The sequence below is a fragment of the Prinia subflava genome, chromosome 12 (genome assembly GCF_021018805.1).
Source record: "Prinia subflava isolate CZ2003 ecotype Zambia chromosome 12, Cam_Psub_1.2, whole genome shotgun sequence".
Classification (NCBI taxonomy): Eukaryota; Metazoa; Chordata; class Aves; order Passeriformes; family Cisticolidae; genus Prinia; species Prinia subflava.
The window spans coordinates 10360741-10378054 of NC_086258.1; the positions used below are offsets into that span (position 1 = coordinate 10360741).

The 17314-nt window shown below is 45.5% G+C and overlaps 1 protein-coding gene across 3 annotated transcripts in view; it reads right to left on the reverse strand.

Moving 5' to 3' along the window:
* NR6A1 (nuclear receptor subfamily 6 group A member 1) overlaps positions 1–17291 on the reverse strand; it is a 72258-nt gene extending 54967 nt beyond the window's left edge. For 2 of the 3 annotated variants that reach the window (XM_063409487.1, XM_063409486.1), the window contains exons 1-2: positions 17099–17291; positions 5603–5662 (exon numbers count right to left, since the gene is read on the reverse strand). In XM_063409487.1, coding sequence (XP_063265557.1) covers positions 5603–5662; positions 17099–17165 — 127 coding nt within the window. In that variant the 5' untranslated portion in view covers positions 17166–17291. The remainder of the gene's footprint in view (positions 1–5602; positions 5663–17098) is intronic. The other variant, XM_063409489.1, reaches the window with a different exon arrangement.
* Between the last annotated feature and the right edge of the window lie 23 nt (positions 17292–17314).

Sequence of the window (17314 nt, forward strand, 5' to 3'; positions counted from 1 at the left end):
TTTCCTTGATTTATGTTACACCTACCACATGTAGTCACCCCTTCACATGGGGACACTCCTGAGGCTTAACACTCCAGGCTGAGCACTGCTTGTGATTAATTCAAATTGTCTTTGCTCTTTCCACCAGCTCCTACTCCAAATGATGGCAAGAAAAAGGTGAGACTAATTTTTTGAAAATTCTTTTGATTTTCAGTATCAGCTGATGTTTAATGATACCATTAAAATCAATCAGTTTAAGTGCAGGCTACAAACTGTATTTCTGAAGCAAGATTGCTTCAAGTACTTTATTAGACAATACACTTACTGTTAAATTACATGTATCAGCTCAGGATATTCAGAGAGAAACTGTTAGATCCCAACAACAAGAGAAAATACTCCAAATTTAAAGCAAGTTTCCAGCATTTAAGCAGTGAATTATCCCCACTGTCTCTGTAGGCTCCACTGCACTGACAGGAAAGTTATTTCAGATACAGCAGCAGCAGATGTACTTTTTAACAAACAAACTGCAAATAAGTCATCTCTCTGGAACCATGCAAGTCAGGTGGAAAAGGTGAATATAATTAGAGGCAATATAGAGATTTGAAGAGATTAAACCCCCTTTCCCTCATTTTAGGGGAAAGAAGAGTGGGGACAGGAGCTGTGGAAATGCAGACATTATGTACTCCACTAGGCAGATCCCCTTCTCTCACTTCTGTTGGTGAGCCCCCACCCTGTTTTTTTCCAAGTGAACTTTATAAAGAAATCTGAATCATAAACATCTTAGTGTTGCTATTGAGAACATGCATATTCACAAGAGGAAAGGCTTTTTCCACAACTGCAACTGCGATATATTCAAAGCTGGTTTAAGAAATACTAAGTCAACTCAGCATCCATAACCAGAGTGTTACACTTCTGCAATTCATTAGTCCTCGAGGTTCCATTCCGTAATTAAAATACTTTGCAGTTTAAGGCTTTACAACAAAGAATGTGCAGTCCTCAGCAGTGTTTCCACTGCCAGTCTATGGAAAACATATGCATGGAAAATGTGTACAGTGCATGTATACAGCCATCTTCGGATAGCTTCAGTGAACATTCAACGCTGTCGGTGAGTTTGGGAACTAGAAAAAACCATCGACCGTTGACTGTACCTTGAGGTTTATCACAAACCCTCTGTTCAATGGAAAGCCTGAACCTTCAGAGATTTCACATGTGGTTGCCATTAGCAGGTCATGATTTACAGATTATATTAAGAGCTACAGAGGTTGAGTTTTTCCAGTTCTACTTTCTCTAAAAGTGAGTTGGTATAAGAAATGCTTGTTTTCTCTTAAAAAAAAGAAGAATTAATGCTTTATACTAGCGCAGAACTTCTGCAGAACAGTATAAGAGATCAATGGAATGTTTTGTACGGGCAGCACAAAAGCAGGAACGTATCCACACCATATGGGACACTTGGAAACAAATCTGAGCATGGTATACATTCAAAATAGCAGAATACAGGCCAGATCAGGAGGGAAACCTTTCCATTCGGGCTGGCAACTTGAGCTTTGCTGGAAAAAGCTTTGGAATGTCAGTTCATTTGCTCCCAGGAACCTGCACTGGATTTCAGCAGCTGCTCTCCAGGAGGGCCGGGCGAGGAGCGGCTCGCTCCGGGCCAGGTCCAGCTGCTCCCGCGGCTCAGGCTGTCCCCTGCAGCCAGGCAGGCAAGGAAATGGCCTTCCTTTCAAAGGCACAGAAAGCCAAGGGCTCAGGCACCTCACTGGGACCTAGGTGGAACCTTTTCCAGCCCAGCTGGGTGAGCAGCACTGCGGGCTCTGGCAGTGGGTACCCTCACAAGGGTGCAGGCTCTTGTTCTGCCCATACAGGGAGTGCAGAATCCATAAAATAAGAAAAGCCCCAAAGCACATGCCAGGAAGTTTGTCTTGGGCTGCTCTAGAGTGACAGCACCATCACCGTGGCGTGGCATCTTCAGCATGTAATGGCTGCAATCAACATTCATTGCTGTCGGTGGGTTTTCATTTCTATCAACTCACTGATCAATGAATGCAAACTGCGGACCAGCCAGCCAAGGAGCACCCGCCCAGACAGCCCAGGGCCACCCACTCGGATGGCCAGGGGCCCTGACAGGCAAGAAAAGCAACACTTTTGCCAAAGAAATGCCATATCCAGGTTCAGCCTCCCAGAATTGTGTAAGGCGGGTCTGTGGCTGTGCCATTGTCCCACCAGAGAGGTTCAGGACACGTCATCCAGCTCCTTCATGAGCAGATCTGAGTGCTAATTAAGAAATGCACAGGGATTTTTTAAAGGAGTAGAACAGCTGAGAAACTAGTTCAGTTTTAATAAAAGTGACACCCAACTGGTAGATCTATCAGTAATGCATAAACCTACAGCATTACCAGGTTATGGGAAATTAAACTTTCTCCTGAGTGAGCCAAGTTTGGAACAGCACTGGCCCTACAAGGTGACCAGTGAGAGATGAAAAGGGACTGAACTGTGGGGCTTTGGATTGACAGGGATGAGAATGGGAGGAAGCAAAGCAGAAAACAGTGATTTAAGGTACTGCAGCAGAGAACATTCTTCAGGGCTGTGGTGGGCAGGGCCAGCTTCAATTATACTGGAAAGGTGAGCTGGGGCTGACAGCCTGGGGCAGGCAGGGACCTTCCTGCTCTGCGGCTTTGCAGGGAGGAGCAGACACATCTCTGCATGACAGACACCACTGACACTGCCCTGAGACAGAGGAACAGCCTCTCGAGCTGCCCTGCGAGGATTTCCACATGACTGGCACGACATTCCTGCTCCCTGGAATGCCCCTGTCTCTGCACAGGTGATGCAGTAAAGGAGGGAGGCTCCTGTGGTGCCCCCACGCCACTCAGAGCAGGGATGGTGGATCTCCCTCTGTTCAGCAGTGGTGTCAGTCAATTCCCTGGGCAGTAAAGGGTCCAAGCACTTCTCTTATGCCTTGTTTGCTCCTCCAGTTGCTCAGGATTATCCTGCAGGAGCCTGTTCAGACACGCTGTGCTGCTATCCCACAGGAGCCGTGTCCCTCAGCTCTGTGCAGCTCAAGTCAGAACAACTCACCAAGGACTTCTGAACTCCACTTGGGTGAATATTCAAAATGTGTCTGCTTGCTCTGTTAAAAGACTTAAACTTGTTCAGTTTTACACAGGAACGGCTCCACCAAGTTCAACAGCTACACAGTAAACAGACTGAACTTTGCAAAAGTGGAATTTTAGGAAAAATCTCCCCTCTCCCTGAGTCTGATAGCAAAGAGCCCTATTCAGTCACCCACTGACAGCCCGGGTAAGTGTGGTGGTTTGGTACAGGGGATTTACCACAGCAGTGTAACAGTGAACAGCCCAAAAGCATGCCTGCCAAATTGTTTTAACATTAGGGAAACAAGTCAAATGACTCATTTTTGATGCAGTTTGACATTCTGCCTTTGAAATCTCAAATTTTTCAGCATGCTTGGCAGACTCATTCGGAAGTGAGAGTGCACAATTTGGATTTTTTCCAGAGACATCTTACATGATGTACAAGAAAGCACTTCTGTGTTATTTTAAAGACATTTCAGCCAACTGGTTTTCCTCATGTATACCTGCATGAAAGTCGAATATACGGTAGTCCTAACAGAGGTGTTCATCTTTCCTGCAAGGACATGTGAAAATTATTCACTGCAATTACTCTGAATAAGACATTTCAGACAAACAGGGAAAATTACAGTAAAGAGGCCATTACCTCAGTTTGCCAATGCACAACAAGCCAAAGGCTGCAGCAGACATTCCACACCTCTCAAATGCTCTGGATGCACAAATAAGCTTAAAATTTGGGTTCCTACTTGGCTGTAAAAAATCCTCCAGATTTTTTTTTAATTTAATTTTGGTAAGGAGACAGCAAAGGAAAAAACTAAGGAAAGACAGGTTAGCAGGCATGTTCAGAATGTTTTTAAACCCGTGCTTGGGAAGCTTTAGATGTTTGTGTCAGCAACTGTTTGCTGCCTACCAGAGCCAGCACCCCGCAGATGCGCCTGCCCCGGGGCACAGCGGGGTGACACTGAGCACCAGCACTGAGTGCTGCCACCGCAGCCAGGGGACAGCTGGGGCTGCAGGGGTTTGGGACCTGCCCAGCAGGAATGGCAGGGCTCACCCAGCCACACAGGGGCCAGCGAGGGCTGGGTCGTCGTCGTGACTGACCAGAGTGGCCACCAGCACTGACCGGGGGATCCAGAGACAGGAACGCATCAAAAGAACTCGAGGAGCTCCGTTTATTTAGTTTATCAAAAGTTTATATGAATATCTGCATAGATAGACAAGCATTTTTCAGTTCAGCAAGAGATAACAGACATGAAAGCTGTAGCTAGACAAATGCACGCTGGCAGTAACAGAGTTATTTAAGGGGGAGAGGGTGGGTCACTCAGCTCATCTGGGCAGCCCTGCCCTTTTTTTGCAGATACATTCTGCTGGGAGAATACTGTGGAAAATTTAGTTAACTGTCAATGCACAAGAGTAAATATGAGCTATGTCAGGCCACAAAGGTTCAACAGAACATTAGCCAATATATCACATCATGAACTATACATGTCTCTGGATGACAAATTACATATACATGTGAAATTACCTGTTTCCATGTAAAAGTGATAAACTGCATGAAAACCTAGCTAGATACTGACAAGGAGGTGTTTTATTAATCAACAGGCAAATAACTGCACACATGGTCACAACTCGGAGCCTACCATGCATGGATTCCACAGGGCTGTTCTCATTATGAAAGAGGGAACCAGATTTTCATTCCCATCATACAGGAACCACAGGTTCCTGTAAAAGTAAGTGCAAGTGCACCAGCACAAAGGCATGTGGAAAGGACCACGTCCTGGCTCTGGGAGGCTTTTAGCAGTTGTGAACATCTGAGCATTACTTTAGAAAGGAGCTGTCAGTTAAAAGTCTGCCACATTTGAAAAATCCACGGAGTTCCCAAACAATGAGATGAAAAGTTGCTCTGAATGAGGGGTTCTCAGCCCTGTTAAGGCCGTGGTTTCCCAGTCCCACCAGTCTGACAAGGGCCTGTTGCCATCTAGTGGACTCCCATCGACTGGTCCCTCCACACAGCAAATGCCACTAGATGGAGTATTAAGAAGGAATTCTGAATTCCTACTTTTTTAGGTGTCCAGCAGCTCAGGTTTTCAAAGTCTCAAAAAGTTACAAGCCTGGAATTACTCTGAAATTGAGGAGGATTTTACCAACTGCTCTCAGTTTAATGAGAAATTCCAGGCTATAGATTTTCAACTGTAATAATGAAATGCTACAGAAAAATACTCCCATGTCAATATAATTTACATTGCCTCAGGGGTTTCTGTCACTCATGCAGGCATCACCTTCACTGAGATTTCTCTAGTGGCAACAGATCTTACACAGCCTGCATTCTGCTGGTGTCAGTAGTGATGTACAGACCTGGTCTGTGCTAATTTCGTGAGAAATACCTCATCAGCTCTTAGCTATGGGAATCCCCCCTTCCATAAATAAGCATCAGCTGTAAAACTTCTCTACCATGGAGTATCAATTCACATCTCTGGATTCAATCTCAGAATGAGAAATTCTACCTCATCACACATGGCAAGAAAAGAGGTACTTACTGCCCATGGAGTTCATAGGGAGGACAGGAGAGGAGGAACTCATCTGCTCCACATCTGTAGCTAATGGGAAAGTGAAAATGAGAAAGATGTGATGTGCATGTCACTGAGAAGGTTTTATTTTGAAAACTTTCATTTACACTGAAATTGAATACACATGTCTTCAACCACCTGAGGAAGCTGCTTTGAGAAGCAGGTAACTTTAACAGCATCAGCTGCCCCCTCTCAAGGTATTTCTATCATACATACACATATCTGTAGATCTCCTTTTTTCAGCAGTATATCAATTCAGAGCAACTTCCAGCACAAAGGAAGTCTAAATTACATCAGGTTTAAACTGTACGCAGAGCATTTGTGTGGAATGAAAGGACACAATGATCTCCCATCTGTGTCCAGTGAACCTTCAAAAGATTCCTGATCACAAGAGAGATCCTCTTCCAAAGGCTGGCAGGCTGCTGGAATTTGATCTGGAGCAGCATCAGAAACAAGTGTCTTTAAGCATAAGACACTCCAAAGCTTTATTTTCTAACAGCTGAAAGAAGAAACAGAACTTCCTGCCTGTGTCTGCCAGTGAAAACCCTCAAAGTCAGAACATGATCAAAAATAAATGCCAGATTGCCCTCTGTGTTTTGGAAAGGATCCACCTTTCCAGGACTCAAACCAGGAGAAAACCATCTTGCACTAACAGGGTCAGTTTTAACCCAAAATCAGGTAAAGCCAAGATGCATTCTTTGGGCTTGATCTCTCTCAAAAGACCACAGCCCTTCTCAGCACATAACCACCAACACCCAGGTTGGGCAGCTCAGTCTCCATCTCCATGATGTTGATGCTGGTAGGTCCCACATAATTCTGTATTCTGTAACTCTTGTTTAGCTCTAAATGCACGCTACAAGTTTACATTCCTAACCACAGAACACAGCCCCAGAAGCACAGCTCCAGCCCACAGCCAGGCTTTGCTGCCAGCCCAAATCCTGCCTTTCACATTCTTGCAATTCCCATTTCTTGGGCAGCAGGCAGTTCCCTCAGGACCACTGTTTACACTGAAAGTGCAAAGTTCTGCTCTAATTAGGCAAACCACAAACAAAAGTAAACACTTCAGCAGACCATTTTTACAGAACACGAGAGCAGACACTGCACCACTGACTAAATCCTCCTGCCGTACATTTGTACCACTCCAACTCCTCGGTGTAGCTACTCAAAGCAGCAGCTTTAGTTCATCACATTAAACACCAGCCATAGTTGAGAACAGCAACAAACACAATTGCAGATTTATTCAGCAATGCCCTGGCTTGTTCCTTCCTATTCCCCACTGAATTACCAAGGCATTTACTGCCCACAACATCTACACATTCATTTATCCTCTTGCTTGGCTCTTGCACCAGTGCTCAGCAATCTGCATGTGATGTGCACATCACAGACCTCCCAACAGGCTCTGCATTACACTGCACAGGTCTCTGATGAGCTCAGAGGAGAAAAGTTACTTGGCACCTTCTTGTTTTCCACCTTAATACTGTAGTCTCACTAATTTAGGAACTAGCAGGCCATATACTATACATGTTTTGTAAATTTAAAAAAAAATATTCTTCACATGTAGAACAGCCATTTCAGGTTCCTGGAAAGAGTTTTGCACTTTTGCCTATTGAAAGCTACACGTGCTTTCACATGATTAAGCCAAAAAAAAAAGTGCAGGTTAAAGTGACTCTGACTCTTTTGAGGGTGGTGCAGTCAGCACTGAGCACAAGTGGGCTTTCAGGGAGGCTGGGGGAGCAGCCCAGCAGATGGTGACTGCAGGGCTACCTGCTGCTCTGGCACAGAGGTCACCGCCCGGCAGATGGCACAGGCAGCCCTTGAGAGGCTGTGGGACAGCAGCACTCACCCAGGGCAGTAAGCTACACCTGCCAACATCTGGAATAGTTTATCAAGTATCATTCAAAGAGCAACTAAATAATGCATGTGCTTCTGAAGAGAGGTTTCTGAGCGGGAAGTGTTCAGAGAGAGGCAGCGCGAATTCTCTCCAGTCCTGAAATTTTAGATTGTTTATTGTAATGCCACGTTACAGGCTGCAAACAACAAAGTGTAGCTCTTTCCCAGGCATACTTGGAAATTCCAGTTCATGCTTGAAGCGATGTGTTTTAATGATATTTGTGGTATGTTCACCAGTGCAGACAGCCTGCTCACACCACCCAGCTGCCCAGGTTTGAGGTTGGAATCCCCTCAGTGTCCTGTGTGCCGGGAACCCGGCGGTCCCACAGCCCGAGCAGGAGCCTGGCACAGCTGTGGCATCCACGAGCAGCAGTACATCACCAGTTCTGGTCCTGTGCTACTACTGGCAGATGGTATTTATAACATATTAATCTCAAAAATCACACTGATTTTTTTTTCTACGTACATAAAAGCACAACTGCTTATTCTACACCCAGCCTTGAATAGATGGATTTAAAAATTTCTCTCAGTATTAAAAAAATTCAAACAGCTGTTTATGAAACGTGGCAATGCTGGTTTGCTCTCTTATCCATAATCCACTACCCTTCCCTCCAGTCCTTTTTATCTTCATAATTATATGTAATCCATTAAATTCCTAAAAACAATTGATCTAAGAAAGAGGAGATACAGACTAACAACCAGACTAAGATTTTGGAAAGTGGTTTGCTCTAAAAGATGAAAAGGACAGAAATCTGCTCAGCTATGAAGAGCAGCTGCTGCCAATCCAAGTATTTACCCCTGACCTCTCTTCTGCCCACTCAGTGAACAGTGCCAATTGTTTCCTGTATTATATACTCTTTACAAGCCCTGAGTGGCATGAAAGGAATTAATAATTCAGCTTGTGGAACTGATGACCTTTATTGGGGTACCACTATTTGCTGAGCAGGAATCAGCAAAAAGCTCCCTTGAAGCCACAGGGTTTCTTTAAGAGTTTTTCACTTTACAGCCTAATTGGCCACCATAACATAAATCAATTATTTCTCCTGTTTTAAGCAACAATGCTACCTATTCTCAACCCCTCCATTTCTAACTTCCCTCGTATCAAGCCAGGCCTTGTTCTCTGACTTTTACAATGGTCTGGTAAACACACTGGCAAGGCCAGCATGGAGAGCTTTGCAGGATCAGGAACATTTGGGAACACCAGCAAAAAGAGATTATGCTATTTTGAACTTCTCTTGACCTTTGCCTGCCCTTGTCCCTGTTTATGCTAATTGAAGAGGTGTATGGGCTACTCCTAGAAATGAACTTAGCCTGAACCTGTGACACAGCACTGGACACTGAAGATGAGTTGTGGCACCCCCTCCCCAGTGCTGCCATCTCACGTGTGAGCCGTGGCTCTGCTCTCTGCCCAGGGTCACTCACAGCTGTGCCTGTTTAACTTTGAAGTTTCAATCAACCTTTTCCTTCAGGTTACTGAGGTCCTTCTGAGCTGTGCCTTCCAGAGTATCAGCCTGGTGTCATCTGCAAGTCTGAGGAGTTTGTCCATCCCACCATGCAGATGGTTGATGAAATTGCTCCACAGGATCGGCCCAGCACTGGCTCCCGAGGACAATCGCAGCACAATGGTCACCACTTAGTGCTTGACCTCGACTGCCTCCCTCTGAACAAAACAGGCAGGTTTTCACCTAAAGAGCATCAGAAGCCTTGCATAATGCTAAGGTTAATGACAAAATTCGTCTCCTCATCCATGGATCCAGTCACTTCATCACAGAAGGAATGAGGTTGGTCAGGTGTGATCTCTCCTCTTGGTAAACCCACAGTGAATGTTCCCAGTCACCCTCCTGTCCTTCAGGTGCCTGGAAATGCCTCCTGGCAGGATTTGCTCCATACCCTTCCACCGAGGGGCTGAGACAAGGCTGACCAGCCTGCAGTCCCCCAGAGCAGCTACTGCTCAGCAGAGCTGAGTTAAAGGTGATTCATTATCCCTTATCAGCTCAATTTTACTATACAGAGACATTCCTCCCCTTTCCCCTACATTGGGCAGAGCTTGTCTCACCTCAGCACTGAAAACACACATTGTTTGCAGAGAGGAGTGGGAAATAAGGTCATCCCGTGATAAATATTTTTACTTCTTTTCATTTACATGGAAAACAATCCCAGTTCCTGCTTAACAAGAAAACTGAAAGGAAACCTACACAGAGATGAATCTTCCATGTACCTACACTGTATTCCTCAATACACTCTCTACAAACATTGTTATTTAAAATGCCTGTTTACATTCCAGTAAAATTCTGTCAGCATGGTATCTGATTTATTGATGCCATCAAAAGTCACAGGATTCCTGACATGCCTCTTGAGGCACAAAAATCAAAGCAGAAAGGAGATGCATGTTGCTGTGGTATCAGCATTACCACATCCCTTATTTTCCAGGTTTCCAGAAGCCCTCTGTGATTTCTGGGACAGAGCACAGTGCACTTCTGGAAAGCTGGTGCTTCCCTGAGAGGTTTGGCAGGCTCTGCTCCTGAAAAATGGGGTGGGGTGGAGGAAATGCCCTCAGAGCCAGCTGGTGGTAACAGCAAGAGCCAGGGCAGCTCCCAGCCAGCTCCTTCCTCTAAAGGGGACTCATACACATTTGGCATCTTATTTCAGACTTTTACCAAAAGAGAAAACACAGCCAAGCACCATCACTTTTTAGAAAAATGATGATGATGAAGGAAAAAGCTGATCACCTAAAAGAAGGTGATCATGTCTGTGTTCCACATCCAGTGCCTCTCAGCACGCAGCACCCCAGCGCTCAAGCACACTGTCTTTGTCCCTGCCATGAGATTTTTGCATCTTTTCTACCTGGAGGACGTTTTGGTTTATTAGGATATTGCCTACCAGGCAGCCCAGCCTACCCCAGTATTGAAAGATCAATTGCATAACCAGTCTGTAAATCTGGGGAAATTCTTTATTGACTTTCTGAGCACTGATAAAGTGTTGGCCAACACAAGGCATACCACTTCAGCAAAATCCATCTGGAGTCCACTAGAATTACCTATATTAAAGAAACCAGAATTGACTGACATTATACAAGAGATGCTATTTTTGAAGAGTTAACATCAACACAGATTAATACTGATCTCCTAATAAATAATAGCCCATTATGATATACAGAATATGGCAGAAATCATGTTGCAAATTAGGCAGTGTTCCAGAGGCAAGCTGTTCTAGAGCCCACCCAGAGCACCAGGTTCAAACACCGCTGTAGCTGTCAGTGGGAACAGGGACAGGGGTGGCTCTCCCACCTCTGTGGGGTCTCCACGTCCCACAGCCACTGGAAGTGGCTGCAGTACTGACCAGTCCTGAGGTTTCCTTCAGGTTTTCCTTCCATCACTGATCCCAGCATCTCGCTCATGAAATTCAGTGATCAGAGCCCCCCGAGCACTTCCCTCTCACCCACCAAGACCAGGTTTTGTTCCAGTGAAAGGCTCACATTAAGCAGTTGGCCTCCCAGGGATAGGGATTACAAATGGGCAGGAATCAAGGGAAATTTGATTCTTTCTCCCCACCTACCTCTCTGCCTACTGTCTCCCATGTTTGCAAACCGTATTAACTCCTGCTGCTTGCAATTCCAGAAACACTTCCCTTTCTCTTTGGGGCTCATTCCAGCCACATCTGCCTATTGCTATAATCTCATTTTGCAGGATGCCACACTCTCAGTAGCTTTTAATTGCAGTAACACATCTAAGCATCTTTAAAAGCACACCAGAAACTCTGACAGAAAGATGCTGTTAAAAATAGAAACGTCCTTCCTGACATTTGGATATTTGTGGATATTTGTCTCCACTTGTACTAGAAAATTACCTTAAATGCAGAAAAATATCTACTTTTTTAAAGAGAAGGCTCCTAATCTTTTCAGTGAGAAACTAATTTTGGATTGAATTTAGTGTACACTGCTGCTCTGAAGAACAATCTGAATCTTAATTGACTTTTAATCTAATTTAAATAATACAGCAGTTCATGTTTTGCTGATTTCCATGAAAAGACAGTGCACAATTTTGCCTTTTTCAAAATCTATGTTGGAAGACATATAATTACAAGTTTTACAATTTTAAAATACTTGTTACATACATTGCTACAGGAAATCTATTTGCATTCTTCCTTTTGAAGCTGCTCAGCACTGGTGCTCCACAGATGGTCGTGTTCTGCTTGGGCAGTGGTGGGGAAGGCACCCCACCCACCAGGGCCATGGCCACGCCTGGAACATCTCACTCCCCTCAGAAAAACCATCCCAGCGTGATTGCTGGGCTACAGGAGATGAGAAAGGCTGTACACTGCCATTTATTTTGCCATGATTATGGCATTTCTTACGTAGCATCTACTGCAGAGGTTTTCCTAGGGGAAAGAAAAAAGCTATAAACAGGTCTCTTGTTCCAATTTATAGCATCTCACTAGAATATTTTGAAGTATTTCTTATTGAATTTCAAATTATTATTTGAACTCTTACTTGAACTCTTACTTGAATTCAAATAATTCCTATCCTACAGATGTTGACAACTACAATTCACTTATTATTGGGCAATCTATACATACTTCTTGTTTCATGAAAACAGAGCAAAATGTTAAAGTTCTGATCCTCTAGATAAAAACGTGCTGCTGCTGGACCTGCCACTTCAGATCATGGAGGTTTGGGAATAGGAAACAAACCCTTCACCTTCCAGCTACAGAAAAGAGGTAAATAAAAAAAAATCTAAGAACAAAACAACTCAGGATTACTGCAAACAAAACCCTGAGTGCAGGCTGGAGCTGGCGGTGCAGCACAGCCTGTGGTGTGCACAGATTGCCTTTCACAAAAGCAGCATGCCCTGCACCGAGGTGTAAGTTACCACTCGTGAGTAAGGACCAACACAGCCTCTCCTTCTGTCCACAAGAAGGAACATTTCTGGCAGGGCCAGCCATCCCCGTTTCCCACATTGTGTGATTGATTACACTCTCCCCCTTAGAAGAGTTGATTGGTTTCCTGGTGCCAGGAAAATGATTGATGAATATTTCAGGCCATGGGCCTCTCTTCCTGCTGGGTGTCCTTTTCACATGTCTCCAATGGGCCTGGGGACTTTTTTTCAAGACGAGGAAGTGTCATTTTTATGGATATCATCCTGTGATAGGGACAGTTCACTGAGCAGAGGCCTTATGTAAATCCAAGTGAAATACTGAAGGTCAGCCCAAGCGTTGAGGTGATGGACCCAGCTGGCAGTACCAGGTAAGCAGGAGAACAGAACTGGGCAAAGAAAAGCTCCAAAAGCAGCAGCAAAGCAGGAGGCACCGAGCAGCCACAGCCTGAGCTTGGTACAGCAGCAGTGGTGCCCACCACTGGCACCTTTCCTCAGCTCCCCTCAGTTCTGTACAGCACAAGTACAGTGAATTTGCAGGTAAGAATAAGCCCTGCCTGTGACCCACAGCAAGGGCCTTTCCCTAGCACTGCTGATAAAACAGGCAGAGGATAGAGAATCTCCTGGCAAAAGCACTCACACGACATCTGAAACAACATAGTTAGGAATAATTCCTTGTAAGTATTGCCAAACAACATAAAGCTACAGCTGGGACACTGAAGGAAGAGACTTTCGGAGGACAAGCTGGTGTTTGGCAAAACTTCCAGAGACTCAGAATTCCTTTACAAATTTTTACTCCAGCCACGACAGCCATCGTTTAACACTTGGCTTCAGGACCTGAGGGCCCTGCAGCAATTCCTGCAGGTGAACCTGAGCAGTGCTGACCAGAACAAACCCTGACAGCAGCAGGAGCCCGTGGGGACAGCACCAGCAGCCTGTGAGCAGTGCACAGAGCCCACCACAATGAACACGGCTGCACCACCACTGCAACCCACATTTCCTGCAGCAAGACCTGGGGAGGCTTCATGCAACAAGAGAATTTGGGGATTTAGTCCCAGGGGTGTCCCAGTTCATGTTCCCACAAAAACTACCGAAGGTTTCCCCTCAAGCTGCAGCTGGGAGGTGTTTCCAGACCAGGACAGCTCAGCAGTTCGCAGTCAGCCTGGCATTAGAGCTGTGATAGATTTTTACTGGTTGGGTCTTTTTTAATAAAGGAAAAAAGGGCTTTAAAAAATTAATCTTTCACACTGACCAGACATTTCTCTAAATTTCAGCACCTCCACAAGCCTACAGCTGGAAGATTAGGCAATGGGAGTCAGAGATGTAACTTGTGCTCTCTGAAGGATGCGGGGTCCACCCTGGGTAAATGAAACCTCCTTATCGAAGTGCTGGGGAGCTGAGGCACTCCAGGCATATACTGCCTTCAAGATAAGTTATTGGCAATCATTTACCAATAAAGAACTTCACTGAAGCCAGCCTCTCCGTGGAGTATTTCCTCTTTCTAACAAAACGTGCACAGAATCATTTTTATCAACACATAAAATCTGGAAGTCTTCTAATTATGTAATTAGAACTGTAATAATTAAGACCAAAGCTAAAGCTCGAAGGGTCCCCATGTCCCCCAACTTCCCTTTCTCAATTAACTCTGCACAGTGATAACCACTTTGGCTTAAAGGCTAAAAAAAGGACAGGATCAAAAGGCTGGTTTAATACAGCTGGAGGGAAAGAATGCATTTCAGCTCCCCAGCAGCCATCTGATGAAACCCTGGGCCAATTCCCTATGTAAATGACTTAATTAGAATTACCAGATTACACTGCTGAAGGCTTTATTTAAATAGGCAGTTTATCAACAGGATAAACTGTGCTCCCATTCTCACAGAATGCTGGTGTAAATGCATCTGTTCAAAGCTCTACCACGTAGGAGCTGAACAGTAATTCAATAAACCACTGGCATATTTGCCCCACCAAAAAAAGAAATACCACAAAGGAGTTGCCAGAGGAAGGACAGAAAGATAGCTACTGCTTCCCAACAATCAAGAATTAGTCTCCCAGATGGGAAAGCTCCCTCATTTTTTATAATAAAGTGTCTTTATACTGTTTTATAGCAAAGCAGGGAAAAAAATCTTGTTGCAGTGTCACATCACACACTGCAACTGCTCAACATACAGCACTAGTCCTGGCTCAGCACAAAAAGGCATGCATAAACCCATTTTCCTGATTAATGATCTACAGAAGCCATCAATACCAAATTCCAACTTTATACCAAGAGGTATTTTTCCATCTTTACCATCAAATCGAACAAAGGAGTTAAGCTGTTCCTAAATTACAAGTCTTTCATTTCCCCTCACAGAACTGAGTTCAGAATCCTGTGCATTATTTTCTGTTATTATTTACAAAAGCAAGAGACATCCACATTCAACAGGCCAGCACTGAGCTGAAATCACACTGTAGCCTCTTGTTTATTCAGAGACATTTGACTTCAGCAGCGTTGCCATTCGACAACTCCATTTGTTTTTCTTCCTAAATCTTCAAAGAAATGTTTATAGCAAGTAAACTAAGACCCAACTATATCAATGAAATAGTCTTTGTTAAGCAAAGGCTTATCTCATCAGATGCAAAGCAACCAAGCATAAAGAGCCACTAAAAATGTCAGTGTGCGCCAGTAAAGTTTGGGAAAAGGGAAGGGATGCAGGCAAAGGGATTTTTCTTTGAAAACCTTACATTCTTTGTGCTCTGGCAACTTTCCTCTTTTCTCTGGTATGAAGTTTATCCAGATCAGTAATCTGCCCATCTGAAACTCTGATCGTTTTACGGGAACACAAAATTCAAGTCGTTTCCTCACAAATCTGTCTTCCAAGACCACAGTACATGACAAAGTGTCCAAAGTTACCTTAATTCTAGATAATCTGTAGTCCCTTTTTAAGCTAAAACCTAAAATAATTTAAACTATGCAAAAGCCATGATGTCTCACAAAGGAAAAAGATGCCATCTGAAGCTATAGCAAAACTGATCTTAAATGGGATCCTGTTGAGGAATAATTGCTACTACTGCAGGAAACACGAATGCCTTCATGAAATTGCTTTTTAAAAAACCCTGGTTTTACACGTAGCCATTGATTTGCTCAATGACAAAATATGTTTCTTCCCTGGAGGAGGAAGTACTCAAATTGGCAAGGGAAAACCATCATTTTATATTCTAAGAACGTCAAGTGTCCCCTCAAATAATGAGGCTGCAATTGCCCGTAACTGCTGAAATAAAACTACACCCCTGCATTTCAAAGTTATCCTGAGGCTTCTCTCACTGAAGACGCCAATAAACTTGCAGCAGTTTACTCTGGGTTAACACAGAAGCCACGTGCAGAGCTTAAGTTCATTAATGATTTTAACGTTAACATTTTAACACCAAGAACACAATCCGACTTTGATACCTCTGTCCTCATACGATTTTCACTGGTTTTGTTAAGATGCTGTTCCACAAGGTATCAAAAGTACTATGAATCTTTCTTAAAAAATATTCAGAGTCTTCATTCGCCATTATCATCTGCAGGTATTTTATAAAACCATGAATTAACAACCCAATCTTTCCTGCTCCTCCCCCAGAGGCTTTAGAAAGACTGAAGGTCAAGCAGTGTCTCAACACCGCACCAATATTTCACATTTTGGAAGGCAAAGTAGTAAAAGGTTGTTACATCACCCATTCAAAAGACTAACCACAGACACAGGTACGTCTGTCACAAGAAACTGCTACGCAAGAAACTCTTAAAGCTAATCTGATTAATCAAAAGAGATTTCCCCCAAAATCCCGTATCTGCGGGAAAAATAGCAAATGCAGACAAAGCATTAATATTGTTGTACTCTTAGGGATCCTAAAGCAACAGAGACTTCACAAATTAAATCAGAAAGTTCAAAAAGTATTAAGGCTATATTAAAGCATTAAGAGTGTTATTAAAGTATCTAAGAGTATTAAGTGTCTTTCATCCAGCTGGACATCTAATTAAGTGAGAAGGAATAAAGTGCTTCCAGGGACAACTCAACATTACACATCAGGGCTACAGAAATGCCCATTTCTGCAGTTCCCACACCGCCTATCTTTCGGCACCGCCTGTATCTCGAAAAGCGAGGATGCTGCCTGATAAAAAGCCTCTTTTGTCTGAGCAAACCCTTTGTAGAGAGCCCGAGTACCTTAAGATGGTAAAATGCAATTGTAAACCATAAAAATTGGCAGGGACATTCAAGTGCAGATGCGGCATCTGCATACGGGAAGTGTAAAAGGGTCCCAAATGGTGCCCATAAACCCCGGGCAGGCACCGGCTCACGGGGGCTGAGCCAAGACACCCGCGGGGCACCGGGAGCAGCGGCGGGCGGCACCGGGACCCCGCGGGGCTGCCCCGGGACCCCCGCCCGGAGCGCCCGCACCGAGCCGGCAGCGGCCCCGCGCACCCGCGGGACCGGCACCGCCGGCACGGGGAAAACGCGATTTTCGCCCGGCAAGTTCAATCGGCGGGGAACGCCGCCCGGTCCGCGGGGACCCGCTGCGGGCTGCGACCCCCGCGCGTCCCGCCGAGCCCGGCCCGGGGCAGCGCGGCCCCGGCCCTTTGTTGCGCCCCGCGGCCGCGGAGAGCCGCGGGCCCGCATCGGGCAGGCGGAGCCCCCGGTACCGCCGGCCCCGCGCCCCGGCCCGCCCGGACCCCCGGCGCTGCACTCACCGCTGCGGGGCGGCCCCTTGCTGGCGGCGCGGGGCTCCGGCAGCTCCGCGGGCGGCTCCAGCTCCATGGCGGCGCCGGGGCCGCGCCGGGCCGGGCCGGGCCGGGGCTCGGCGGTCTCAGCGGCCCCGGCGGCCGCGCTGCCCCATGGCCGCTCGGGCGCTGCTGACAGCCAGGGCCGCGCCGCGCTCGGCCGGGCCGGCCGCGCCCCGCCCCCCC